General features: G+C 42.8%; 1 protein-coding gene across 1 annotated transcript in view; it reads left to right on the top strand.

Moving 5' to 3' along the window:
- Positions 1–13765: 13765 nt before the first annotated feature.
- CTNNBL1 (catenin beta like 1) overlaps positions 13766–27966 on the top strand; it is a 165022-nt gene continuing 150821 nt past the window's right edge. Inside the window, exon 1 of the mRNA XM_079944290.1 lies at positions 13766–13959. Coding sequence (XP_079800416.1) covers positions 13930–13959 — 30 coding nt within the window. The 5' untranslated portion in view covers positions 13766–13929. The remainder of the gene's footprint in view (positions 13960–27966) is intronic.

Below are 27966 nucleotides of genomic sequence, written 5' to 3'. Positions count from 1 at the left end.
CCAGATCTCCGCCCCACTCTGCCCTTTGGGGTATAAGTAGACAAACCTGCAGAGAAGAAAGAAAGGGAACCTTTTAAGGAGTTGCTCACACTGTACCCTCACATGTCTTTTCTTCTTATCCTGCAGGTCTCAGCTCAAATGCCACCTCCTCCAGGAAGCCTTCCCTATGTTCCTACCCTTCTCTGTGCGCCCATAATCCTTAGACTGCCTTTGCCACAGTTGTGCGGGCACTGTCTATTGAAATGGCTTGTTCTCCACTCCCCCACTGCACTGGGCACTGCTCAAGAGCAAGGCCTGTGCATAATTTCTCTCTGTGGCTGCAGCTGTGCCTAACACAGGGTCAGGACAGTAGAGATATTCCTTAATGTTTGCTAAATAATTTGGATAAATGAATGAACGTTCCCCTCCAGCTCTGCTCCACATCTGGACCCCTGCCTCTCTCCCTCCCGGGAGAAACGCTTTCTGAGAGCACGTGTGAAATAGCTCGAGATCACCAGTGGCAGGTGCGGGTAGGACACCCACCCTTGAGTCCAGCCGTACCTTAGCACAGCCCTCCTGCCTGCGATGCCAAGGCCCTGTCAGAGGCGTGACAAACAGCTTGGCTGATGGCTTATAATGTCAGAGATGATGGAAACAGGGAGGCGACGGCTGAAAGATGGGTCGGGGACGCTTGTCATAATTTTATTTGTGGGAGGTGAGTTCCTGTCGGCCAGGTGATGGATGGTGACGGGGCAGGCACAATACAGACCCTGCCACTGCATCTCCCCCTTCTCTCTAAACCAAATGACTTTGGGGATGAAAAACGACTTTCTTGGGAGAACGAGGGGGAGGGGAGCTTCAGGGGAAAGGGGCCGTGTGGTTGGCAACTTGGAATGAGTTTTGCTTTTCTTGCTGAGAGTTGAGTTTTGCTTAGTCCGGCCTGATAGTTTCTTTTCTTCCTCCCTTTCTTCCTTCCAAGGAGATCACTGAATAATCCCAGACACATTACCTGCCTTAATCCTCAAAACTGCCTAAAAAGGAATGTGTACTTTACAGACAAGGAAGCTGAGGCTTGAAGAGAGGAAGTAATATACCCAAAGTTCCCTGTGAAGGAAGTGGCAGACTTGGGATATGAACTTGGGTCCAGTTGCTCCAAAGCCTGACCTCTCCGCATAAGGATGTAGTAAAGACCACATAAGTAGCATGTGTCAAGTTCCTTGAAAGCATAGTAAAGAGAGCGATTAATCTGATGGGGAAAAGTCAGGGAAGACTGCCGAGAAGAAATATTTGAGTTGATTCTTGAGGGGTGAATAAAATGTTAACCGGTAGAGAAAGAGAATTTTGGAGATTGGGAAGAAAAAAGAGAGGAGTAGCATACATTTTTGTTTGTTTACCCCAAACTGTGCACTGCCTTCATTCTCCTTTCTAACAGAGCCTTGATTTTGGGGGGTAATCCATCCTCCTACAAATGGCCATGGGCTCTATCAAACCGTTCGTGAAGTTTCCATTTCCCCTGTGAATGATTGGTTTGGAAACAGGAGTGGGAACAATTCTGGCCAATAAGGTATAAGGAATGTTTTCTCAAGGGCTTCTGGGAGAGGTTTTCTTGCTCAGAAAGAGAAAGTACCTCTTCTTTTGCAGGTTGTGGTCATGTCTGTACGTGATGCCTGGAGGTGTAGCAGCCATCTTGTGACCAGGTGGATGAACCAACACGCTAATGATGACACCATGGGAAGATGGAAGGGACATCATTGAGCTGCTGAATTAATGACTCCTACAGCCATCAAAATTTTGAACTTAATCTTTGAGTTGATGCATTTTTCTCATTGTTAATCAACTAAGTTGGTGGTTTCATTTTTGCAGCCCAAAGCGTTCTGACTGACACAAGAAGTAAAAAGGATGCCAAGCCAGGTGGTTGTTTTCACCACTCAGGCTTGGAGCAGCTTAAGGTACAGGCTTTGCAGTCAGATGGAGACAATTCAAGTCCCAGCTTGGCTGCTACCTAGCTGTGTGACCTCGGACCAATCAGTTAATGTCTGTGAGATTCCGTTCCTGGGGAGGAGAATACTCACATCTTAGGACTTTGATGGTAAAATGAAGTAATGCACGAAAAGGGCTGCTTAGCACAAGTGCAGGGTATGTAATAACTATTTGCTATTTCGTACTGGTGCTGGCTGTTGCTATGGTCATTACTGAATTTTTTGCCTCTGTGAAAGCCTCTACGCACTCCCCGTACTCATCCAAAGACTAGACTCATCTGATCTCTGTTCGCCCAAATCCAGTTCCCATAACACTGGTGGTTATGTAGGTTTTGAGGTCTTAGAATTGCATTCCTGAATCTGGAGGAGGAGAAGGGCGGTACTGGGGTCAGGTCATGGCACTTGCTGGATCAAGACACTCTCTGGCAGGAGTTATAACAGGTGGGATTGAGGTTCTGTGGCCATAGGTCAGCCCCAGATGGACAGCATCTTCATCCCAGCCTGGGCCTTACCCAGCACATAGCCAGCAGACAACAAAGCTAAGCCCTTGGCCTGCCCCACAGTGTTTGGTTCTCTCTGGCTTGGCTTGAGCCTTCGCTTTCCCTCCTTGATCTGTTTGACTCTCTGGCTTCCCCCCGTTGCGGTTTTCATTGCTGAGAGGCACCCCTTGGACTTAATGCTGATGTCACTAGTTCCTGATGTCAAGAATATCCATTGCTATATTGGGCCTACTTTCATCCTGCCATACCTGCTCCCCTTCCCCACACCCCACCCCCGCTTCCCTCCTTCCTCTATCCATCCATATGGTTCCCGAAGGAGTGGGCATATTTTAACTTGGCTCCACCACTCTGGCCAGAGTTGATTGGATCATAGGTGGACAGTGGACTAGAGCTAAACCAATCAGAAAACTTCCATTGGATTTTTAAACCTAGAGGCAAAGCCAATCTCTTTCCAAGGTACAAGTTGTGGGATTTAGATCTGGAGGCTACAGGTAGTCATGCTTCCCATTATATGGAAGGAGTCAGGATGCAATGTGAGAGAACAAGGAAAGCAGAAATGAATGGAGAGACGGTCCTGGCAGCCTTGAGCCCATGTGCCTGATCTGCTGAGACCCAAGGGCCCACTGCCTGGCCTCAATCTGGAGTAGCCAATCTTTCTTAGATACCAGGAGCCAGCACATTCTCCTTTCTGTCTTGATCAGTTCAAGTTGAATTTCTGTCCCAATGACAAGACTGCTGCCTGACACCTTCCCAAGCCCCTGGGCTGCCCAGGGCCTGGCTTGCCCTTCACATTTCAGGGTCTCTGCCCTGAAGATGGATTTGTGCAACCACCTCCTTCTTTTCATTTCCAACCTTGTCCCTGAGGCCCTGGCAGGGCTTCTGTCCTCTTACTCCACTCACTGTCCCTGGGAGGCCCCATTCACTTCTACGGCACAGCCTCGACAGCCCCAGTACACTTATAATGTCCAAACCCCTAGCTCCGTTCCGGACCCCATCTGAGCTTCAGGCTTTGAAACATGATGGAGACACATTGTTTACTGAAACAGTGGGCATCAGAATTCTTCCTGAAAACAACTATTTGGGTTGGGGAGATACCTTGATAAGCTTCCTTGGAGGCAGGTGAGCCCCCTTAGGGCATGGATGTGAGCAGGCGCTAAGATGTCAAGTGAGGTGGCTAGAAGGTGATGATATGGTTATGGGAAACTGCTGGCTAAGGGCCAAGGGGAGGAATTTGTAATTTGGGCTAGTGAAGGGCTGGAGGAGAGAAATGAAGAGTTTGGGGGTGGGAAGGGAGAGAGAGAGAACATAACAATGTGTGAGACTAGATGCTATATTAAGGACAGAGAGAGCCCTCTCCCTCCAGTGGCATGGGGATCGCCCGACACCTTGAAAATAGGAGATTTCTTATCTGAAGGAGAGTAACATGTGATGGTTAACAGGGCATGTGCAAGGTTACATCGTTTTATCTGAATTCTGGCTACACCTGGCTGTGTGACCCTGGGCAAGTTACTTAACTCCTCTGAGCCTTGGTTCCATCAACTGTAAAATGGGAATAGAGTCGTTGTTAGGATTAAATAAGTGCTAAGCACAGTACTGGCATGTGCTGGGCCTTGAAACACCACCAACAACAAATTGAAGTTCAGAGTATCTAAGGACTTACCCAAGGTCACAGAGTTGAGCAGTATGGTGGAGGCAGGTTGCAAACCCAAGAATGCCTGATCTCAGAGGATCTGAGTTCCTCCCTGAAGGTAGCTTCATGGAGACAGGACCAAGACCAGAGCCTGCAGCTCAGGGCCGGGTTTCTGGCAGCTGACTCCTTGCTCCTGGGAGCTGGCTCAGCCAACTGTCGCTAAGAGTTGACTCTACTTCCCCCACCTTCCCTCCTCCTTACTCTCTTGGACAGTATTTCCCTGGGGCTCCCGTTACCAATTTGCAGAGCAAAGGCACGCACAGGCAGTTCAGGGGTGGTGCGAGTTCAGCGGCTCTGGTATTGTTTTTAATTCAATATTTTGTCCCTGTGCGCCAGCCTCCTTTATTGGAATGAGAACACTGTTATTGGATCCTGCCCTGAAGGAGAAAACACAGGCTTCCCCCGACGATGGCAGCTAGGTTGTTCTAGAGTCTGATGAGTCAAGGCAGGGCAAGAAGACAGCAGAGAGTTCCAGAAAATCTGATGGTTTCAAGCTGTTCTGCGACACGCACAAAATTATTAACATATGTATTCTCGACCTTTCCCCTTGCCCTCCCTTCTAGGGACGACAAAGCCCAGGAGGCAGCCTCCCCATCGCCCTCTTCCTTTTCCTGCTCATCCAGTGTATATCTTGGTCCTGCTGATTTCCCCTCCACTTTTCTCCATGCCCAGTGTCACTCAGTCCAAGCTCCAAGCATCTCCTGCCTGTACGACTGGAGTACCCATCCTGCCCTGCTGTGCTCTATGTCTTTATGATACACTGTCTTATTTGGGATCTCCCAAAAGCCTGAGATAAGAATTCAGATATACTGAGTTTATTAGGGGAGTGACTCCAGAAACCACCGGCAGGACCTCTGGGAACCAGTGAAAAACACGTAGCTCAGTTATCCCACCTGAGGAGTGAGGGAGCTGAGCATTTATCTACTAAGTCCTAGCAGGCTGAGGGCTATTCTGGAGTGGGAGGATGGGGTGGGCTGTTAATTCTCTGGCACCTCTGGCACCTGCTCCACAGAGGTGCGAAGCTTGTTCCAGTGGTCAGAGCAAGGCCACTCAATTGAATTCTTGTAGATAGCACCTTCCCCAAACATGGCCTTCCCCAACTTTTTCAGATGATAGAGAAATACCTTGAAATCATCGTCCTTCCTGCAAAATATCATGAAATAGTAACAAATTAATGTTTTAAATGAGTAACTATATAATTTTGTGTTTTTTTTTTTTTAAAGGACAGCTTGGATGTTGCTTTATTTATTTATTTATTGGCTGCCCTGGGTCTTCACTGCTGCGCGCGGCCTTTCTCTAGTTGCCGCGAGCGGGGGTTACTCTTCGTTGCGGTGCGCGGGCTTCTCATTGCGGTGGCTCCTCTTGTCGTGGAGCACGGGCTCTAGGCGTGCGGGCTCAGTAGTTGTGGCTCACAGGCTTAGTTGCTCTGTGGCATGTGGGATCTTCCCAGACCAGGGATTGAACCTGTGTCCCCTGCACTGGCAGGTGGATTCTTAACCACTGGACCACCAGGGAAGTCCAATAATTTTGTGTTAAAATCAAATACCATCTTGTACTGGGCTCTGCCATAAAAAGTAGAAGCAGGTGCTGAAGTCAGAGGACATGCACTGGAGGAAAATTACCAGTGAAGGCAATTCTACCTATTAACCCTTCCCTCCATGAATCGGCCTACAACCAACAGTTCTCCACAACTGAATTTTAGAACAGCTGGGTCCAGTTCATAGAAGTATTCCACAGGAGCAAAATTTGAAAGCTGCTAGATGAGCTGGTTGGAGTAGGAGGGACCAATTAATTAATGGACAAGTTTCTGTTTCCATATTTACTAGTTAGGTACTTAAAACCAGCTAGTGACCTCCCTGGAGCAAGCCAGCAGGACTCTGTGTGGTTTTGTATTAGCTTCCTTTCTATCTCCATGGTATGCTCTTCTCCATGTTTTCCTTTTTTCTTACACCTTCTTTTAAGTTATGTTACCTTGCTGTGTTTTATGTATCTTCTTAAGTCACCTTAAATCCTTTCTGGAATAAGGCGGTGGTATAAACAGAAACATATAACATAAATATAAATAGAAAATGTAACAAGCTCTCTAAAAACCTATTCCTAAAATACCAACAGTGGTTATTTATCATGGAGAGAAACAGGATGATTAGAGGTGTGTTGCGGGGAGGGGAACAGTGTGCATCCAAAACGAACAGATCTATGTAATTTTACAAAACCCAAGGTGTGGCATTACAAATAACTTTAATAAATAGCATGGAGATTAAAAATGGTTTTATTTTATTACCTTTATAGATACTTATATATCTTATATATTTACTTTATTATTTACTTCTGTAATACTTGTTCAGGATAGAAATTGAGAAAATAGAAGTAAACCAAAAGAAGAAAATTAAAGCCACTCATAGCCTACTACTCAGAGAGCATCATCATTAACGTCACAAAGCCTTTGCATCTTTTTCATGTAAGATTCAGAGAAGGGGCGTGTCCCAGCATATCTAATAGGGCTTAGAGTCTGAGGGACTAAATATATATATGGATATGCATAGCTATTTTTCAAAGTAAAAATTTGAGATTTCACTCTGAGTGGAGGATTTTCTGAAACTTCTGAGGAGGTTGACATAGAGCAGTTTTTCTTAAGGTGTGTTTCCACAGATGTTCCATGAAAAATGGTTTCTGTAGTCAAATAGGCTTGGAAAACATTGAGTAAAACAGTTAAACAGGTTTTCCCCTGCAAGACTTGCTTGGAGCTTTTAATATACTAACGTGCATTGTGATCCTCTAAGAGAAGTTATAAACTTAGCAGCTGCCCCTCCAGTAGACCTGGGGTGCGGGGCCATTCTCTGCCTTCATTGATATCTGCCAGGAATGGTTTGGGGAGTCTAATGGGTATTAATCAGATGCTCAGTTTATCAATAGGTCACAGTGGCAGTCAATGCTGGGAATGTCACTCTTTGGCACCTAACCTGCTTCAATTTTGTGTATCTATTTCTGCCTAGCAAATTACTGAAAAACTCAGGAGGTTAAAATACCAAAGCATTTATTATCTCACTCTTTCTGTGGATGAGGAACTTAGGACCAGATTAGATGGACAATTCTGGTGCCCCACGTCTCATGAGGTTGCAGTGAAGATGTGAGATGCATCATCTGAAAGCTTGACTGACATTGGAGGCTCCACTTCCAAGATGGACCCAATGAGTCTCGCTTCCTGGCATCCATGCCCTGTGTAGTCCCCTCCCACGAAGAATAGTTCTGACTCGTGCAACCCACAGGATATTGCAGAAATGATGAACTATGACTTCTGAGACTAGGTCACAAAAAAACATTGTGGCTTCCACCTTGATCTCTCTTGGATCACTTGCTCTGGGGACACCAGCCATCATGGTATGAGAACACTTGGGTGGCCAAATAGATTCACGTGGTAGGGAATGGAGGTCTCTGGCCATCAGGCAGCATCAACCTGCTGGGCATGTGACTGACCCTTCTCGGAAGTGACTGACCTCCTGACTTTAATCTCAAGAGAGACCTTGACTATCCTGCTAAGCTGCTTCCAAAATTCCTGATCCACACAAACTGTGTGAGATAATTAATGTTCGTTGTTTTAAGCCACGACATTTTTAGGTAACGTGTTACACAGCAATAGATAACTAATCCACGTCCTTAGTGCTAAGGCTGGGTAATAAACAGCTGATTCAGCTCGCTGGCAAAGAGTTTGCTTACTTCCTAAGATAGAAGCGGTCTTGACCAATGTCCTTTCACTGACCCCTACTAGTGACCGCAGAAAGAATTCCCTCCAGCCCTTACTATGAAAGCCTCCGTGGAAGGTGTGACTCATGAGGCTCATTTGTGTGGGGCATTGATGAGGGGATCCCCACAGAATTAAGTGTTTATGAGATTCATTACATTCTTACGAACCATTGTGAGTACTGGCATTCATGACTTTTCCAGCCCTACATACTTGACTGGAGAATCCTTTTTTGTGCAATAGACGAAGTTGGTCCCTACCGGCATCCTTTCTTCCTTCTCCTTCCCTCCTAAGAGAAAGCCTCAGGAAAAGATAATCCTTTTTATTCTTTTTGATGTTATTGTGCCTGGAACTGCTGCCAACATTCTGTTGCCAGGAGAGTAATAAAATGAGCTCCCATGCACCCATCACCCAGCTTCAACAACTATCAACTCACCAATAACCCTCTCATCCATGCTTCTACCCACACCCACACCTATCCCACCTTGGATAATTTTGAAGCAAATTCCAGTCATAATATTATTTCATACATGGATTTCAGTATGTATCTTTAAAAGATTAGGACAGTGTAGTTCAATTCTATTATCATACTTCAAAAAAAAAAACCCCAAATAATTCCTTTTCATTGCATATCCCGGACTATTGAGTTCTTACTTGGCTCACGGTGTATCTAAGAATGTAAATTCTCCTTGTGTCTAATTGAGACCAGTGCCTGCTGGGAGAGATAATTACTCTTCAGCATTCAATAATCAGCTGTGCCTGGATCATAAGTGTCAGTACTGTTTGAAAGGTTAGCTGAGCCCAAATCCCTACTGTGCAGTGCATAGCCAGACAGGCTTGGATTGGAATATTGCCAATTACTTATACTATGACTGTGGGCAAGTAATAAACACTCTACATTTCAGTTTTCACTATTTAAAAACATTAGAGAGGACCTGGAGACCTGGATTTGGGGAGTGAGAGGCAGAGGGAACAGGGACTCCTCTTGAACCCCAGAAGTTGCATAATTGCATTCTGCTCTCCAGAAAAATATATCTCCCTTTCCACTGCCTACCCTGCAACTCTTCCCCTCCTCAATCAGTGCCTAAATGGAGGAGCCTGGATTTCTTCGGCACTGTCATGTGTTTCCGATCAGTCCATGGTGGCAGCGTAGGAGCTCAATATTGGTGATAAATATACGTTATGAGTGTTTTTCTGAAGATATTTTCTTAGAGACTGTTCCCACGAATAATTTACTGGGGCAATGAAAGATGGAAGAAGCGACTCTGATTACATCTTGGAGCATCTAAAGCTTGAAGTTTAAGGAAACTAGGCAGCCCACAGCTATTTAAAAATTTCTAGAAGGGATAATTCTTCCACGTAAGATCTTTTTTAAAAGGTTACAGCCCAGCAGTTGGTCTCTAGGGTGGTGCCCTTCTGCAATCTCTCTCGTGGATGCCACTCTCAAATCATCATCAATATCACATGTTTTTGGACTACGTGGTGCATAGCACATAGCTCCTCTTTTTTTTCCCTTTGTTTTTTTCAGGCATAATTTACATCACATTATGTTAGCGTTCAGTGTAATGATTCATTATCTGTATGTGTTGCAAAATGATCACCACAATGAGTCCAGGTAACATCCATCATCATACTTTGTTATAAAAATTATTTATTCTTGTGATGAGAACTTTCAAGATCCACTCTTATAGATACTTTCAAACATGCATACAGTATTATTAATTATAGCCATCATGCTATACATTACTAGCCCATGACTAATTCATTTTATAACTGGAAATGTATACCTTTTGATCCCTTTCACCCATTTTGCCCACTCCCCACCCTCTGCCTCAGGCAACCATCAATCTGTTCTCTATTTCCATTGTTTTGTTTTGTTTTAGAGTCCACATATAAGTGAAATCACATGGTATTTCTTTTTTTTCTGTCTGACTTAGCTCACTTAGCATAAACAAAACTCTTCTGAAATTTCACTTCCTCATCTTTAAAATTGGAATAGCATTTTGTTAGGAGGGGTGAGGATTTAAAGGTATTTGATAATATTATTGCCAGGAATGTATCAATCAGTTAGTAGATTGATTGGCTTATCTATTTTTAAAATTAATGCCCATTATATAGATTAGCTGTTTAGTCATCGGAAGGGAACAGTCTTCCTTCTCAGCCTCTGATTTTTTGTTTGTTTGTTTATTTTTTGTTTTGGCTGCACCACGCAGCTTGCGGGATCTCAGTTCCCTGACCAAGGATGGAAACTGGGCACCCGTCAGTGGAAGCGCGGAGTCCTAACCACTGGACTGCCAGGGATTCCCTGGCTCATCTATTAAATCAACAACTTTAGGGACTGCCAGTTGAGTGCTAGGTGTTGTGTTAGGTTCTAAGGTTACCATGGTGAGCAATGCAGCAATATTGGCTTTCTGGAGCTTAGAATACGGAAGGGAAAACAGACCCTCACTGAGCGAAAAGAAAATAAATAGAGAAACACAAGTCCCAAGTGTTCTGAAGATAATGGTCAGGAATGTTGATGGAGAACCTTGTGGGGAGGGAGGGACTGTCATAGATCTCATAGTCAACGAAGATGCCTGTGATGTGGTGACATTAAGCTGAGACCTGAAGGATGAGGGCCCCAAGCTTCATCCCCGGGGAGGTTCCCAAGGAATTATTAATAGACCTTTCCCATCAAGATAAAATCGAAATAGCTTAATGTGGTATTCAAGATCCTCCATGGTGAGGATTGCTAGATAAAATACAGGATGCCCAGCTAAATCTGGATTTCAGATAAGCAACCAAAAGCTTTCAGTATGTTACTAAATATTGCACGGGACATTATTTATACTAAAAATTTTCATTAACTGAAATTCAGACATAACTGGATGTCGTATTTTTATGTGCTAAGTGTGGCAAGTCTATGATCTTCCCCAGCCACCCTCTCCTGCCTTACTTCCCACCATTTCCTCCACGCACCCTATGCCCTGTCCAGCTCCTTGTCTTTGCTCATGCTGTTTCTTCTGCCCAGATCCCCCGTCTTTCCCCATGTCCTATTGGCAAACTCTTCTCATCCTTTAAACCCCAGTCCAAATGGCACCTCCTCTGGTAAACCTTCCCTGGCAACTACATTATCCTTATTGCAGGATGCTCCCCAAACCTGGTTCTCATAGGGTTTTGCCTTATGATTGTATATTTTAAGGCCTGGCATCTACAAACACACAGACATGACTGAATGCCTGCTAAGGAAAGGGTATAAGGGTTGAGCTCATTTTTCCCCTCTCCACCCTCCCTCTCCCCCTATTCCCACTCAACTCCTCGTATTATTAAGGTCAAATATTGATTGAGTATTTTTCTGTGCCAGGCACCAAGCTAAGTGCTTTGCATGCAGCATCTCATATAAATTCCCCATAATCTTATGATGTAAATCCAGTTGAATCTCCATTTTGCAGGGGAGGCAATCAGGCACATAGTCACTCGCCTCTGTTTCCACATCTGTAAAATGAAAATGATAACAATATCTCGCTCATTAACATCTTCTCCCCAACTAGAGTGTGGGTTCCAAGAGGGCAGGAACTTTTCTCTTTATAAACTTCGATATTCTCAGAGCCTAGAATTGTGTCTGGCATTGAGTAGGCACTCAGTAAATACTTGTTGCATGAATGAATAAGTCACCTTACATATGAGGAGACTGCAACTTGGAGAGAGAGAAAGTAACTTGCCCAAGGGCACACAGATAGTTGTGGTGGAACTTTGGCTAGAATCATAATCAGTGGTGTGTTGGTAAATGTTTAACAACCAGCTCTCTGAAAAACCAATAACCCTGATTTGTAGCGTATGTTGATTTCCATGATGTAAATACCCCCTCCATGGCAGATTTCAAGCAACCAACCTGATGTCAATTGGCTCGCAAATTTCCTGAAAGTTTAACCATAGGATCTTGCAGGCCTGTCTTACAGGCTGGCTCCGGATACCAAGAACTAGGACATAGTTCTAAAGGGTACACAGTTCCAAAGGGTACACTCCCATCATTGGTACTCTAGCCTGCCTCCCTGAATGAGGCACAGTCTACACTCACAGCTCAGTAGGAGGGGAAAAGACACTCAAATAACTCGGTTCAAAGCAGATTGCATGGGTGATTCTTAAAAACCATAAACCCAATCACAAAACTCCCCAGCTTAAAACCTTTCAATATCTTCCTCTTAGCAGAAAATCCAATCTCCTTACCGTGACCCATGAGGCCCATTTGTGGAACCTCCCCCTGTACCAGGCACTGTATTAGGGTTTTTGTTGTAGGATATAATGGTGAACATGACATACACAGTTCCTGCTCTCATTGAGCCTATGTCCAGTAGATGAGGCTGTCAATAAACAAGTAATTAACCGTTAAGCACAGATTGAGATACATGTTCAGTAGAGGAGGTACTAGGAAAGAGAATAATGAGCAGAGTTTCCTTACTTGGACCGAAGGTGAGTAGAGGAAGATTACTCTAAGAAAGTGACATTTGAGACCTGAAGGATGAGAAAGAGTTGGTCGAGGTGTGAGGTTAGTGGCTAGGCAGAAGAGGAGAGGATTTGGCAGTTTGAGGAATAAAAGTAATTTCTGTTATCATTGGAGACAGTGGAGGTGGGATGGGGAAGATGATTATAAATATTATGATGGTCTGAATGTTTGTGTTCCCCCCAAATTCATAAACTGAAATCCTAACTCCCAAGGTGATGGTATTAGGAAGTGAGGCTTTGGGGAGGTGAGTAGGTCCTAAGGGTAGAGTCCTCATGAATGGTTTTATATAAGAGATGGGAGAAAACTCCCTCACCCCCTTCTGCCATATGAGGACACAGTGAGAAGGCATTGTCTGTGAACAGTAAAGCAGGCCCTCACCAGACAAGGAACCTGCCAGCGCCTTGATCTAGGACTTCTCAGCCCCTAGAGCTGTGAGAAATAAATTTCTGTTGTTTATAAGCTAGCCAGTGTAGTTTTTTCATAGCAGCCTGAACAGACTAAGACAAATATCATGAACATGTAAAACAGGGGGCTAATGGCCAAGGGGGCTAAGGCAGAGGCTTAGCCCCCGTTGAAGACAGAGACTTATTTAAATCCCAGGAGCTCAGATGCACTCTGAATTGTTCTCTTCCGATGATGGGCAACTTTCTCCTACAGAAAATCTTTTTACATCTCTTGGGTAGAAACAAGATCATCCAGTTTCTGGCCTTTGCACAGATGAATAAACAGAAGTCCAGACAGGGAAGTGTGATCACCAACAGTTTTGAAGGCAGTAATAGTTATATGGACTTGGACAATACATTTTCTGAGCCAGCACTGTCCAACAGAAATACAATGGAAGCTACAAAGGGAGCTACACGTGTAACTTACATTTTCTACTACCCACATTTAAAAAAGTAAAAAGAAATGGGTGAAATTAATTTTATATTTTATTTGACCCAATATACCCCAAATATTATTTCAACATGTAATCAATAGAAGTGTTAGAAATCCGATGGGTATTTTATTTACAATTACAGCACATTTTAATTCAGACTAGCCATAGCTCAAGCCCTCAGTAGCCACACGTGGTTAGTGGGTATAGTACTGGACAGTGCAGTTCAATGCCTCAGTTTCCTTATCTGCGAATTGAGGATAAAATGAGGGATAAAACTGCCTAGTCACTGAATGGATTATGAGAGCGCAAGGGAAACACCCTGCACGCCAGAGGCGCGCGATAAACCTTAGTTCCTTTCACCTTTTCTCTCACCGCACCGACCTCATCAAGTCTCCGCCCCCACCTCATCAAGTCTCCGCCCCCTTTCCCCGCCTCCTTCAGGCTCCGGGAGGAAGTAGTGCTGGCATCAAATGCAGCGCGCTTTACGGTAGTGTGGCCGTAAAGGCACACGTTTACCGCAGTGTGGCCGGCTCGCGCGACGCGAGCACTTTTAGCTCATTGGCTCTGCGGCCCCTGCTCAAGGCGCTTTACAGCCGTGTGGCTGGAGCCGCCCATGTGGGGACCGCGGTTTGGTCGTGAGTGCAGGGAATCAGAGTAGACGGTGTTGACTGAACCTGGAATCATGGATGTTGGCGAACTTCTGAGCTACCAGGTATGACGGACGAGGAGGGCTGGGGGGACCGTCCTCTCACCCGGGCAGGAGTCGCAGGACCAGAGTCCCTTCATCTCACTTTCTCCCACCTCAGCCCCGGGTCCCCTCACGTTTCCTGTCACCCGGGTCCTAGCCTCTGATTTCACGTAACTCCCTCGAATTTCTCCTGGGCTCTTTCAGTTTATTTCTTCCCAAGGCCCGGGCCCTTTCTCAACTAAAGGCTGGGCTCCTTCTCACCCTGCCCTGGGGCCTGGCTCACTTCAGCTATTCTGAAGGCCCCAAACTATCTTCACAACCATCCCCCTTAAACTCTCTTCTCCAGTTATTGAGTTGGTGGTCGTGGTGGGAGAGCACTGGCCCTTCTTGCATTTGAGCCCCAGCTTCTCTACTGACCGGCTCTGTGGCTTTGGGACAAGTCCTGTCGCCCTCTTCGAGCCTCAGCTTTTGTATGTATAAAGTGGAGACAGTGATAGCTACCTATTAGGTTTGTTTCAGGACTGTATCAGCCAATGGATGTGAAAGCTGATTTTAAAGTGTGGAAAGCCGGACCCATGTTAATTGCAGTTATTGACAGATGTTTGACATTCCAGCATGGGATGGGTACCTCGGAATCTTCTTCTTGTCCCACTTGCTCGGAGTACTTGTGGGGAAACAGTAGAAAGGACTTGTCCAAAGTCACTCAACAAGTAAGAGCTGGGATTAGAGATGAGATCTTTTGGCTCCCAGCTCAACGTTTTACCCCCACCTTTGACTTCCTAAATGTTCAGTATGGTAGCCACTAGCCACATATGGCTATCGAACGCTTGAAATGGAACTAGTCTGAATTGAGAAGTACTCTAAGTGTCAAGTCACACTGGAATTTGAAGAATCAGTATTAAAAAAGTAAAATTTTTATATTGATTACATGATCCTGTCGATTACTTCGATTATTGATCATAGTAATTAATTATATATTTCACCCATTACCCATATATTAATCATATATGGGTAATGGGTGAAATAAAATATATTCAAAATAAGTTTTACCTATTTCTGTTGACTTTTTAATGTAGCTGCTGGCCTTTTTGTGTCACTACTAAAGTTACATGTATAGCAGGCCTTACATTTCCATTGGACAGCTCTGCAGTAGAGAATAAGGGATTAAGAGCCATGAGTCTGAAGCCCTATGGCTTGGAATCTCTGTTTTGCTGCTAACTGGCTACTGTAACCTTGAGCCGAATACTTACCCTCTCTATGCCTCAGTTTTCTCATCTTGTAAATGGGGGCAAGAAAGTAGCTATCATATAAGTCTGTTTTGAAGCTGCTGTGAAATGTAAAGTGTTTAGCCCAATGCTTGTCAAAGAGTAAACGTTTGAAAAACGTTAGCAATTATATTCATGCAATTCCCTCAGCCGGTATACATAGAACTGACCTTGGAAACTAGACATCATGGGAAAGAACTTGTAAGCAATGGGAGGTATATAGCCAGGTGATTTCCTTTTTAAGACAGTAATAGGATGTGAAAGAAGAAAGGAAATAGGAGCGTTGTTAAATGAGTGGTTATATGCCTGTTTGGCCTACATATGAGCCCACTGACCCATAGAATATTAAAGCTAGAAGAGGTTCATTCATTTGCTCAACAAATATCTATTGAATATGTACTGCATCTACTGAGCATACAACATTGAACAAAACAGACAAGGTTCTTGCTTTTGTGGAACTTATAATCTGGTGGGGAAGTAACAAGATAAGAAAGTAAACAAATGAGAAATTCAGATCGTGGTAAGTGCTTTGAAGGATACACAGGGTATACTACAGAGCTGTGCTGTTTGGTGTGGTAGCCACTGGTCACATGTTACTCTTGAACACTTGAAATGTGGCTAGTTAGAATTGAGATCCGCTACACCTGTAAAATACACACTGGATTTTCAAGATTTAGTATGAAAAAAGTGACTGTAAAATATATTAATTTTTATATTGATTCCATGCTGAAATGATAATACTTAGGATATGTTGGCTTAAAGAAAATTATTAAAATTAATATCATCTTCTTAAAAACTTTTTAAATGTGGCTACTAGAAAATTTAAAGTTACATATGTGGCTTGTTTGTGGCCCTCAATATATTTTTATTGGACAGAGCTGCTAAAGCTAACCGCTGGGAGCAGGAGACAGGACCTATTATTTTAGATAATATGGTCTAGGAAGGACTTTGAGGAACGGACATTAAAGGACCGATGGTTGAGAAGGAGCCAGTCGTGAAAAGCGCAGAATAATCAAGGCAGAGGGAATGAATAGCAGGTACACAGGCTGTGAGTTGTTAAAATAGAAGCTGGTGCAGCCTGTTAGAGGATCAGGAAGAGGACTGATGTAGCTGGAACTTGGTGAATGAGCAGGGGAATGATAAGCGATAAGGTTGGAGAAGTAGGCAGATGACAGACTATGTAGGCCTTCCTGTGGGCCACGATAAGGAATTTGAATTTTATTTTGAGAAATCTTACAGATAACCTCATTCCGCCCACATATTTATAAATGAAAAGTGAACTCCATTTCGGTAAGGGACGTCCCTGAGGTTGTGGGCCAAGGTAGTGACAAGAGTCGAAACCAGAATCCTGATCTTATTTCCAGCTCTGTTCATTCCCCACGTGCGCTACTCACGCACTTTTCTGTCTGTAAGATCAGTGCCCACTTTTCCTGTTCCTAAAAGATGGTACAGTCTAGAATCTAGTCCATAATAAATGCTCCCATCCTCTTGTAGAAAGTCATGAGGATTACCTGAGTTAATGGACGCAAAAGCTCTTTGAAAACTAACTTTTTATAGACGTGAAAGATGCATTGCATGCCTGCATCATTTCTCTAAATCCTTATAACAACGCTATGAAGAAGGTACTGTTTTAAATCCCTGTTGTACAGATGGGGGAACTGAGGTACAAAAAAGTGCCTGCCTCAGAGTTGGAGTTCCTAACCACTGTGCTGTGCTGAACTAAAGTGCTTTCAGATATGTTCTTACATTAATTCTCAGCATGCCCTTTGAGGTAGGTGGCATGCCTATTTTATAGAAAAGGAAACTCAAGCTAGAGAGGTCAGTTACCAGCCCAAGATGAAACAGCCAGTAAGGAGCAGAGCCAGAACTGGAACCAACCGAATACCCAAATCTAGTTTTCCAATTTTAAAAACTTTTAAAGTTGAAGTATGGTATATGTATAGAAGAATGCATAAATCTTAAGTGCTTTTGATTATACTTGTCATTTACAAAGTAGACTCGATATGACCACTAAAGTTCATTTCTCAGGGACAAAGGTGGTCTGATTTGAACATCCCCACCCCCGGAGTTTGATTCAGTAAGTCTCCCATGGGACCTTAGAATTTGCATTTCTAACAAGATTCCAGGTGATGCTTAAGCTGCTGGTCCAGGGACCACACTTTGAGACCCACCCCTGGTCTAGAATGATCTACATTCCTCTTAAAATCTTCTCTGAGACATTCACCTCCCTTCTCATGGCCATTAGTTCGCAGTATTTTGAGCTTAAGTTATACTTTGCCCCTGCCATCTCAGATATTGAGAGCAAATCACTTAATCTTTCTGGGCCTCAGTTTCCTTATATGCCTAATGAGGGGATTAGGTAAGTTTCTCTGAGGTCCCTTCTAGCTTTAAAATTCTGTGATACTGATTATTTAGGCGAAGAGCTCCAGAGATTTCAAGGGATAAGAAAAGCTTGATGCAGAAGAATGAATTGGGGCTGAAAATCTGGGAGATTTGAGTTTTAATCCTACCTTTATCATTATTTATCTGGGTGATTCAGGATAAGTCACTTCCCTTCTCTGTACGTCATTTTTTTAATCACTGTAAAATGAGGAGATTGAGCTATATGACTTTTGGTTCTTTCTTTTCCTAAAATTCAGAGACTAAGGTAAATAAAGAAAATATGTAATGCCAAAAATGTTTATTAAAAGTATTTGACGTTTTTTTGGATGCCTTCTAAATTTCACTTTTGGAGCAACTTGGTGGGAAGATTCCAATTTTCTGCTGAGATTGGTTCTTCTAGTAATAGAGTTAGGCAGCAAGTGCCTCAGTATATGCCTTATATCCTTGACATATGTTAACTATTCATTTGAAAAGACAGGAGAATTACAATGTGGACAGGTGGTGGTGGAAAAAGTCTTAAAGAGGAAACCAGTTATGTTCCCAATATGGAAATGTACTTTTTTGATGCCTTCGGGCTTAGACATCTCATCAAGAAGTGTGCCCAGCAGTTCCTTGGCTGAGAAGTTTCTGCTGCGTAGGCACGTATATGAACTCCAGGGCATTCTCATTAATACTGATTCCACAGATGTCTGGAAAAAGTTCTTACCTTTGAAGTTTTGCAATAAAGAATTCACATTTAGTGCAGTTTGGCTCATTGGGAATGACTTATTTTGTGACATGAGAAGTATTCTCTTTGAGGCAGATTGGGGTCAGGGACCCTTGGTTTTGGCAATATTGCAGACACCCACTCCTCTTGTCACCTATCAGTCAGTAATATAGCATTTCCTTGGATTGCAGGGGCTTATTGGAATCTATAATCTTTCTCCTTTTCCCTTCTTATTTCTTTCTTTTGAAGTAAAAAATTTTAATGACAATAATCTGACAGGAATAGTATTAAAGTATTCAAGAAAAGGGAAACTACTACCCTAATCCAATAAAATATTTTTATATTCCCACAGTCCTTATGTATTTTGCATGGCTATAACCATTGTATACACACTGTTTTGTGTTCTGTGCTTTAATTTAACATTGCCAGAAATATTTTGTGTTTCTACATAGTCTTCATGTTGTTTTTAATGTTTACATACTTTTTGCTCAAGTGACAGACCAACCATTTTTCCCTAAATTGCTCCTCTATAATCGAGTACTTAGGTGGTTTCCAGATTTTGTTCTTGGAGATAATATTGCAGTGAACTTCTTTATTCATGTGGCATTTTTCCCCTCACATCTGTCGTTAGTAATCATCACGTGCCATCATCTCCTGTGCGAAGTATTGCATGGGCTAAAATGATTAAGATATGGTCTTGGACCTTAAAGAATTCATAGTTAAGGAGCGAGACAGACCTTTCAACAGCTAACTGTATGAATAAAGTATTATGGGAGTACAATGGAAGGAACGATTGGATGTGCCTGGAGAGGGGATGTATTGCTGGGAATGGATTTGGTTTGGTCATTGAGGAAAAGGAGATGACATTGGAATCTCAGCCCTGATGAATGAATAGAAATTCTGTGGGTACTGAAGGAGGCTGAGGAGAGTCATTCTTGACTAGGATTAGTGACAGCAAAAGCATGGGAGTGAAATGTTCAGAGCATTGAGTGAATGGAGCGGAGTGGCAGGAGATGATGGGGTTGCCTCCGCTGCAGGTATGTCAGGCAATACACAGTGCTCATGTGGAAGTAATCCTTTATCAGTTTACAGTGCTAACAATAGTGTGTGTTCCAATTTTACTGCCATCTCGATACTACAAGTTGTCATAATTTAATTTTTTCTCATTAATATAGTAGGTATATAAAGTGTTAGTTCATTTGCTTTAATAAGCATTTTTCCCTTGCATGTGTTTATTGTTTGTACTTCTTATTATCTGCTTTTTTTTCTTAGGGTTGTGTTGTAGCTTATAACTGAGCTTTTCTGTTCTGTTTTTTTGTCGATGGTGTGTGTATAAGAAACATTATTGGAAGCCTGGACACTTGTGCTCAAATATATCTTTCATTCTTTGGTAGCCCCATTTTACCTCTAACTCTGCGAATATTGTCATAATCATGATGTCACTTTACAGCATCATGAAATAGGCTCTTTTGGCATGACGGTTTAGACTAGTGCTTTCTGAAGTTACTTATTGTTAGTGGGACTATAAGTAACAAATAAATTGCTATTCTTATTGATATTCCCACTTCAGGGTGTTTTCTGTTTCATCTTCTGAGTGACATTTTTTCTTAAGTTCACTTCCTCCCTTTGCAACCTTATCTTCTCTTTTTCCCGTGATGAGTTCTTTTCTTACTCGCAAAATACATTGTATTTATGTGCCCCCTTGCACCCTAGGCAGTGAACTGAGAGGCAGGGACCAGCACCTAGAGAGTGTCTCTCTGCTAGTTGATGCCTAATAAATCATTGTTTAATGATTGAGTGAATGAACCAGTATGTGCCTTCAAATATGCTCTTTTGGAAAGCTTTTGTTCTAATATCTTGTCTGCTTGCTGGCTTGTATCTCTTTGCTTTCATGTTAGACTTCAAGAAAGTTGGATTCAAATCCATTACCTCAGTTACTGAATTGTCCTTCCCTGTGCTGTACAGAGGACCTTGTTGTGTATCTATTTTATATATAATAGTTTGTATCTGCTAATCCCAAACTTCTTATTTATCCCTTCCCCACACCCTTTCCCCTTTGGTAACCATAAATTTGTTTTCTATGTCTGTGAGTCTGTTTCTGTTTTGTAAATAAGTTCATTTGTATCATATTTTATATTCTACATATAAGTGATATAGTATTGTCTTTGATTTACTTCACTTAGTATGATAACCTCTAGAGCCTCATTTTTTTTTTAACATCTTTCTTGGAGTATAATTGCTTTACAATGGTGTGTTAGTTTCTGCTTTATAACAAAGTGAATCAGCTATACATATACATATATCCCCATATCTCCTTCTTGCGTCTCCCTCCCACCCTTCCTGTCCCACCCCTCTAGGTGGTCACAAAGCACCGAGCTGATCTCCCTGTGCTATGCGGCGGCTTCCCACTAGCTATCTATGTTACATTTGGTAGTGTATATATGTCCGTGCCACTCTCTCACTTCGTCCCAGCTTACCCTTCCCCCTCCCTGTGTCCTCAAATCCATTCTCTTCGTCTGCGTCTTTATTCTTGTGCTGCCCCTAGGTTCTTCAGAACCTTTTTTTTTTTTTTTAGATTCCATATATATGTGTTAGCATACAGTATTTGTTTTTCTCTTTCTGACTTACTTCACTCTGCATGACGGAGTCTCTAGGTCTATCCACCTCACTACAAATAACTCAATTACATTTCTCTTTATGCCTGAGTAATATTCCGTTGTATATATGTGCCACATCTTCTTTACCCATTCATCTGTCAGTGGACACTTAGGTTGCTTCCATGTCCTGACTATTGTAAATAGAGCTGCAATGAACATTGTGGTACATGACTCTTTTTAAATTATGGTTTTCTCAGGGTATATGCCCAGTAGTGGGATTGCTGGGTCGTATTATAGTTCTATTTTTAGTGTTTTTTTTTTTTTTTTTTTTTGCGGTACGCAGGCCTCTAACTGTTGTGGCCTCTCCCGTTGCGGAGCACAGGCTCCGGACACGCAGGCTCAGTGGCCATGGCTCACGGGCCCAGCCGCTCCGCAGCATGGGGGATCTTCCCAGACCGGGGCGCGAACCCGTGTCCCCTGCATCAGCAGGTGGACTCTCAACCACTGCACCACCAGGGAAGCCCTATTTTTAGTTTTTTAAGGAACCTCCATACTGTTCTCCATAGTGGCTGTATCAACTTACATTCCCACCAACAGTGCAAGAGGGTTCCCTTCTCTCCACACCCTCTCCAGCATTTGTTGTTTGTAGATTTTTTGATAATGGCCATTCTGACTAGTGTGAGGTGATACCTCATTGTAGTTTTGATTTGCATTTCTCTAATGATTAGTGATGTTGAGCATCCTTTCATGTGTTTGTTTAGAGCCTCTTCACTAGAATTTTATTCTATAACCTGGTTCCTCATCTTAGAGGAATCATCCATTCTTTTGTCTTTCAGCATCTTTATGTAAACTCTTAGCTCACTAGTCCTGATTTAGGTTTCATGTGACTACTGAACATTCTGACCGTATGCTCTGGTATAATTCTCTGCATCTCTCCACCCGCCCCCTTATCACCTACCCCCAATTCTGCTTTTTAGTCAAGGGTGTAGCTGTCCAGCAGACTTGAAAAAAGCCCTGGAGCTAGTTCTCAAAGATGAAGGGGCTTAAAGTTGAAAGGCAAAGTTCTTTTCCTCATGGAAAATACAAACTCTTGAGCAAAGGGCTAGCTCTTTTCTCAGGAGTCAGGAGGGTGTTAGGATCTGAAAATGCATAAGTCACAGTTCTTGCTCTCATGGAGCTTACAGTCTAAGGGGGAGCATCCCACAGATTTGTGATTTGATAATCCAGTACACAGTGCCATTGCATGAGCAAGATGTGGTGGCATAGAGGCAGGAGCAGCCCTGCCGTTGGGAACTTGGGAAGGCTTTGCAGGGGAGTTGTTGATTCTTCAGGAGCCTTTTCTCCATCCCTTCTTTTCTATTTCAGTTGCCACCATCTTCGTTTAGACTCTTGGGACTTTGTCAAATAATTAGCTTTCTAGTTGGTCTTCATTTTTGCCTTTGTGGGTCTCATATCGGCGCGATGAATGTGGGTTTATTTCCTCTGTGTGCCAACAGAGCACCCTTCTCTGGTCTAGACTCCAGTCCTACCTATTTCAGCTTCCTTGGAGATAGGTCTTATTGAGATGCCTAATTTTGGAGGTGAATTTGAGGAAGACAGCCATACCCTTCTTCAGTCTCTCACTAGGTGTCACTGTTTAAATTGGGGGGTTGCATTTATAAGACCCCAATGGAGAAGTTTTCACATGTATAAATGACTACATTGGAGAATGTGGATGGTTCAAGATAGCTTGTTAGCACTGTTGGAGAAAATAATTCAAAATACATGCCCTTCTGAGTGTGCCCATTTTAGCCGTCTTTTAATGTTTAGTGTAGTGGACGAACAATAACTCTGGGTCAGGCAGACTGCTGCCTGTGTTTGAATCCCACCTCTGCTACTTGGTAGCTGTGTGACCTTGGGTCACTTAATTAACCTCTTTAAGCCTCAGGTCTTCATCTTTAAAATGCAGATTATATAATAGTGTCTGTCTCTGCCCCACCATCTTTTAAAAAATCTCCACTTTACCATCTTTTTTTTAAAGATACAGGATTAAATGAGACAGTGTGGGTAGTGCTAAGTAGTATAGTGCCTGACACATGGTAAGTGCCCAGTACATGCTAGCTGTCAATTTTTACTATTGGTATAATTATAAAAACACATATGGTATAGCAAAAGGAAAAAATATTTTTCTCGAATTCTGCAAAGCTGCCTTAGTATTCCCAAGGTCACTGGTGTCTTGGAGATTAAGGTTTAGAATGCTATAAAAGGAAATGAGAACAGTTTGTCACGCACACATTCCGCAGTATAGAACTGTTCTCAATAGATTAAAGTATAACCGTATTCTACCACAGTTAGCAGACATTGATATCAAGGATTATGTCATCAACGCAGTAATTCTTTTCCCCAGGTCGCTTTAATATTACTAAGATATCTCAGTTTTCCTCTTTTCTAGTGCCAGGAATCTCATTTACAAATTACTCCTTTCTTTTTCTTTTTTTCCTTTAATGTTCCTGAAGGAAGTGATTGGTTTTGGTCTGAGTCTTGTATAGCTGTAGGGAAAATGGAATTAGGAGAAAGTATAGCAGGAATACTCTTAGCTTCTCCAGGGCCAGCCATCTGATTCTAGTATTTCAGCTGAATAGTTCAAGAACATTTTCTTTTCCACAGAGTTCCAGGAGTGAGTGATCTGAAAGTGTGTTGGCCTAAACTTTGGAACCCCAGCTCCACTGTGGGTTGGTGAACAAACTAGATTACCTTCATCCTGAGTTCAGTGAAAGATCTAGTGAGACTACCACAGTGCATTTTCATCTCTTAACTCATTTTAGATTATCAGTTTCCTGTAAGCAGATTGTCTACTTTGGCTCCTTAGACTTCCCTTCAACTACCCAGCAGTGTCCAAAGTCAGTGACTGAACTGAGAAGGATTTGAAGTCAAGCACAGAGTATTATGATGCTTCTCTCTGACTGTGTCTGACTATATTCCAAAGGCAGGTATGATCAGTTATTGAACACTTTGGCATTATTCATGTGCTTATTCTGTTAGTACATAAAATTGAGGATTAATTACGTTTTTATTTGACCCCCCCCCAGTTAAGAGTAACTAAGTTTAAAATTACTTTTGGAATCTTTAATAGACTTAACCATTAATAGTACATCAGTTCTCTGCTGGTGTTTTGTATGTTTCTAGGGCATTGTGACACATGCTCACCGTCAGGCTGTGAGCCAGTCCAGATTTTCAAGGGCTAGTAAACTTCATTCAGATTAGTAATCCATATCGAGCCTTTCATTTTTAAATTATTCAACAAATTTATTAAATGCCTACTAAATGCAGGATGTTATACTAGGCATCAGGAATAGAGTGATACACAAGACAGTTGCTGTCCCTTGTCTTTATAGAACTTATACCCAGGGAGGCAAGACAGAAAATATATAAGAAAAACAAATACAAATAAATAAGAACACCTAAACTGGCAAACAAATAGTACTAGAGAAACAAAAACAAGATATTTTAAACAGAAATATGAAGGGAAAAATGGGCTGATGTAATTGAATGATTGGGGATCATCAGAAGGTTCCAGAAGGCCTCTCTGAGGAGGTAACATTTGAGCTGAGAATGAATAATGAGAAGGATCCAGCCACATGAAGAGCTTGGGAACAGCAATGTAAGCCAAGGGGAAAACCACTACAAAAGTCCTAAGGTGGGACCAAGCTTGTCATGTTTGAGGCAGTATGGCATAGAGCATGACGAGTGAGGCAGGGACAGAGATAAGGACGGAGAGGTCTGCTGTGGGGAGGATGGGAAGCCCTAAAATGTTTAGATGTTATTGTTGGTACATTGGGAAACCATTAGGGGTTTTAAGCTGTGGACTGACACAGTTTGGTTAAGTTTTAAAAGATCACTGCCTCTGCCAAATGGAGAATAGATTGTAGGGGAGCAAATCTGGCCAGCTTAGTCGTTCAAAGGGGATAGAACTCACCTTTGTGCTGTGGAGGGCCGCAGCTGAAGCTGTGCTCTCCCTAGAATAATTGCTTTCCCGCCTAGGTTGTTTTCAGAATTTCCCAGTTCTAAACATTTAATCTGGGTTCTGGCTTAATCAAGAAGCAACACTCTCCTAGTGCCAGGCTTGGCACAGAAAATGTGGGCTTGGTGCCTTTTGTTGAGCACCCTGTCCTGGAGAGAATGAAGAAAGCAGCCTCTGGTGGACCTGAGGACAGTGCAGCTGACCCTCAGCACCTGGTAACTTGTAGGAAGCTTTGGAATCCATAAACTTCATGTGCTTCTGCAAAACAGTTGCAGATGGTCTGGACTGATGATTAAATATCACCACTGTTTTGCCCAGATCTGCTGTGGCCATCCTCTCTATGTCTGGTTTTACATTACAGTGGGTAGGTAATTAAAGGGGCATAGTCATTTCTGGTTACTTCCAGGACATCTTTTTTAGTTGGCTTGGGGGGAATTTCAGTTTCTGCCAGTTGTATAAGTGACTGCAGTGAGCAGTGCCTGTGAATGGCTACTTGTTGTTTTCAAAATTAAAAAAAAAAAAAGAACTCTCTCTAATGAAGGGGAATAATTGCCTGCCTTTGCTGTCTGCTGATTCTCCAGTGGGAGTTCTGCCATCAGACTTGTCAGAGTTAGTTGGTAGGGACTTTTTTTTCCTGAGTTAGCACATAGAGATCTGAAAGGGCAGAGATTAACACAAATTAGCAATGGTACAAGCATATCTGCAGAGGAACAGATTTCCTTCTGACCAGAGGTGCCGTTGCTGGGCACCACCTAATTTTCTGTGCATCTCTTACCACTGATGAGAGGAGGATGACAGGACTTCTCAGCAAATAAAAAGAATTACTTAAGCACCACTTGAGTTGGGCAGTTTTTACAAGACTTGAGAGTTTTAAAGGCCCTCAGTCTGCTTAGCCTGCCAATGTAGTCACTGAATATTATCTCCCTGGCTTCTCACTGGGGGATCCTTACACCTCATTCAGCATAGTGAACTTGGAGAGACAGAAATTCTGATTCTTGTACCTCATTTTTTTCTTTTTCCAAAGATTTCTTCTTCCATCCCCACAGAACTTATAAGGACACAGAAGGCCCAGTGGCGGAAAAAGAGATGGCATTTGCCTTCTGGCTGACATGACTTGGGCTAGTGGTTGGTGGGGATTCCATAATGAAGATTGCAAATCACTTTCCATATTCCTGGAGCCTGTCCCATAATTAGAGGATTAAACATTTTGTTTAAATTAGTAATTTTCCCTCTACTTTTCTGTGTGCTTCAAACCACCATTAGAGCAAGATGGAGACTGGTTGACAGTCTGATATTGGGCTCCACATTCTAGTTGTGCTGAGGTTGAGGAAGTCTTATTTTAATTAAAGAAAGCAATTTTTAGCCATGGTTCATCTTGTGTGAGGCAGAGGCGCTTTGATTGCTGAGTTCAGTGAGTATAGCTTTTTTTCAGGAGCATGACACCAAGCCTAACAGGATAATATCAGGAGGTAAGTATGCAGCTGGGCTTGAAGTATTGCCTCTGCATTAATGGCAGATATGCCTTCAATTGACAGATTATCTTTGCGTTTGTGGGAGAAGGGGTTACTTATAGGTTTAGTATGTTCCTGATTTGCAGTGAATGAAAAACACCTCAAAGAGGAGCTTGTAGGAATTGTCATACTTTTAATGAGATAAAAGAATATGTGTTTTCTCCTCCCTATGTCACCAAGCCAAAAGAACAAAATAGAAGGCTGGGAACTACCAGGTATTGAAGCCTACTGAGAGCCAGACATTGTGCTATTTGATTTGATATGTTATTCTGTCTCACCCAAAAGGCAACCCTGGGAAGTCAGTATTCTTATTCCCATTGTGTAGGTGAGGAAAGTTAGTTCACAGAGGTTTAGTGACTTGCCCAAAGACACTCAAGAAGTAGGTGGTAGAATCTTTTTCCTAATAGAGGGCTCCAGTGGATGAAGGTAGCTTAAAAAAAGAAACACGCTAGAGAGTAGAATGCAGCAGAATGCTACCATCACCCTACCTTGTACTTGCCTCCTGTCTACCATATATATCATTCTTGTCCAGTAGAACACCGTGCCCTGGTTATCAAATCCAGGGAAGCAGAACACCGTGCATCAGTTACCAATCCCAGGGGAGCACTTCAAACACTGTCCATTGCATCTTGGTATTGAAGTTGCCAAGGAAAACACAACACAGTCAAGCACGGGATGGAACAATGCTTTACTCACATAGAGAAGAGACAGAGCAAGATCAGCTCCAGTAGTGTACTCAGTCCCTTGTGGCTAGCAGGGCCCTCCCCCTTCCAATGCTGGACAGTTAGCCTATGTGCACCCCTCTTTCTCGCAGCAGCAGGAGGACCCAGACCTGAAAGCTAGTGGCATGACTAAGGGCCATTGACGTACATGCTTAAGCAGAACAAAGGAACACTTGCTGAGCCTGAAACAGGGAAAGATATTCCTATACAAAGTGATAAGCCAGGCATAGGCTGTATGGGCTCCTTATCTCTTGTACAGAAGTATTGAGGCCCAAGGCCCGTTTTTATGTGACTGAGTGGGGTTTGAAATACTGCATGCATGAGACTGCCTTTCCCAACAATTTTGTATTGGAATTATTTGATTACATATCTTTCTTCCCATTGGACTTTGAGTTCCTCTAGGGCAGTGACCAGCTCAGTACCTGCTGTAAATACTCAATGAATGTCTCTTGACTGAAGAAAGGAAGGAACAAGGGATGAATGAATGAAGCAGTGAATCAATGATTAGGTGGCTGAATTTGGGTTTCTTCCAGGTATCTTTTTATGTTAACTCTTAGCACCTCCACAGTTGTCTTCTCTTTCTTGTCTCTTACACCTTGATGGAGAGGAGATTAAGCTGTGTTTGTGAATGATAGTGGCCCTAGTCATAGGAGACAGTGGGTTGGGTGAAACTTGTCTTAAATAGCAGTTGATGATCTTGATAAAAGTCCGATTCCAGTACTTTAATAACCCGAGAGTTGACTGGAGTTGTTTTAAAGACCAGAGCTGTCTCTGACTCCAAAACAAGAGATTAATCATTTATTAGCCAGATTTATACCAACTCTATTGTGAGACATAATTGCTGTTTT

This window comes from Stenella coeruleoalba, assembly GCF_951394435.1.
Source record: "Stenella coeruleoalba genome assembly, chromosome: 15".
NCBI lineage: Eukaryota > Metazoa > Chordata > Mammalia > Artiodactyla > Delphinidae > Stenella > Stenella coeruleoalba.
Note: the sequence above shows the minus strand (reverse complement) of the source record. Positions and strands in the feature narration are given on the sequence as shown.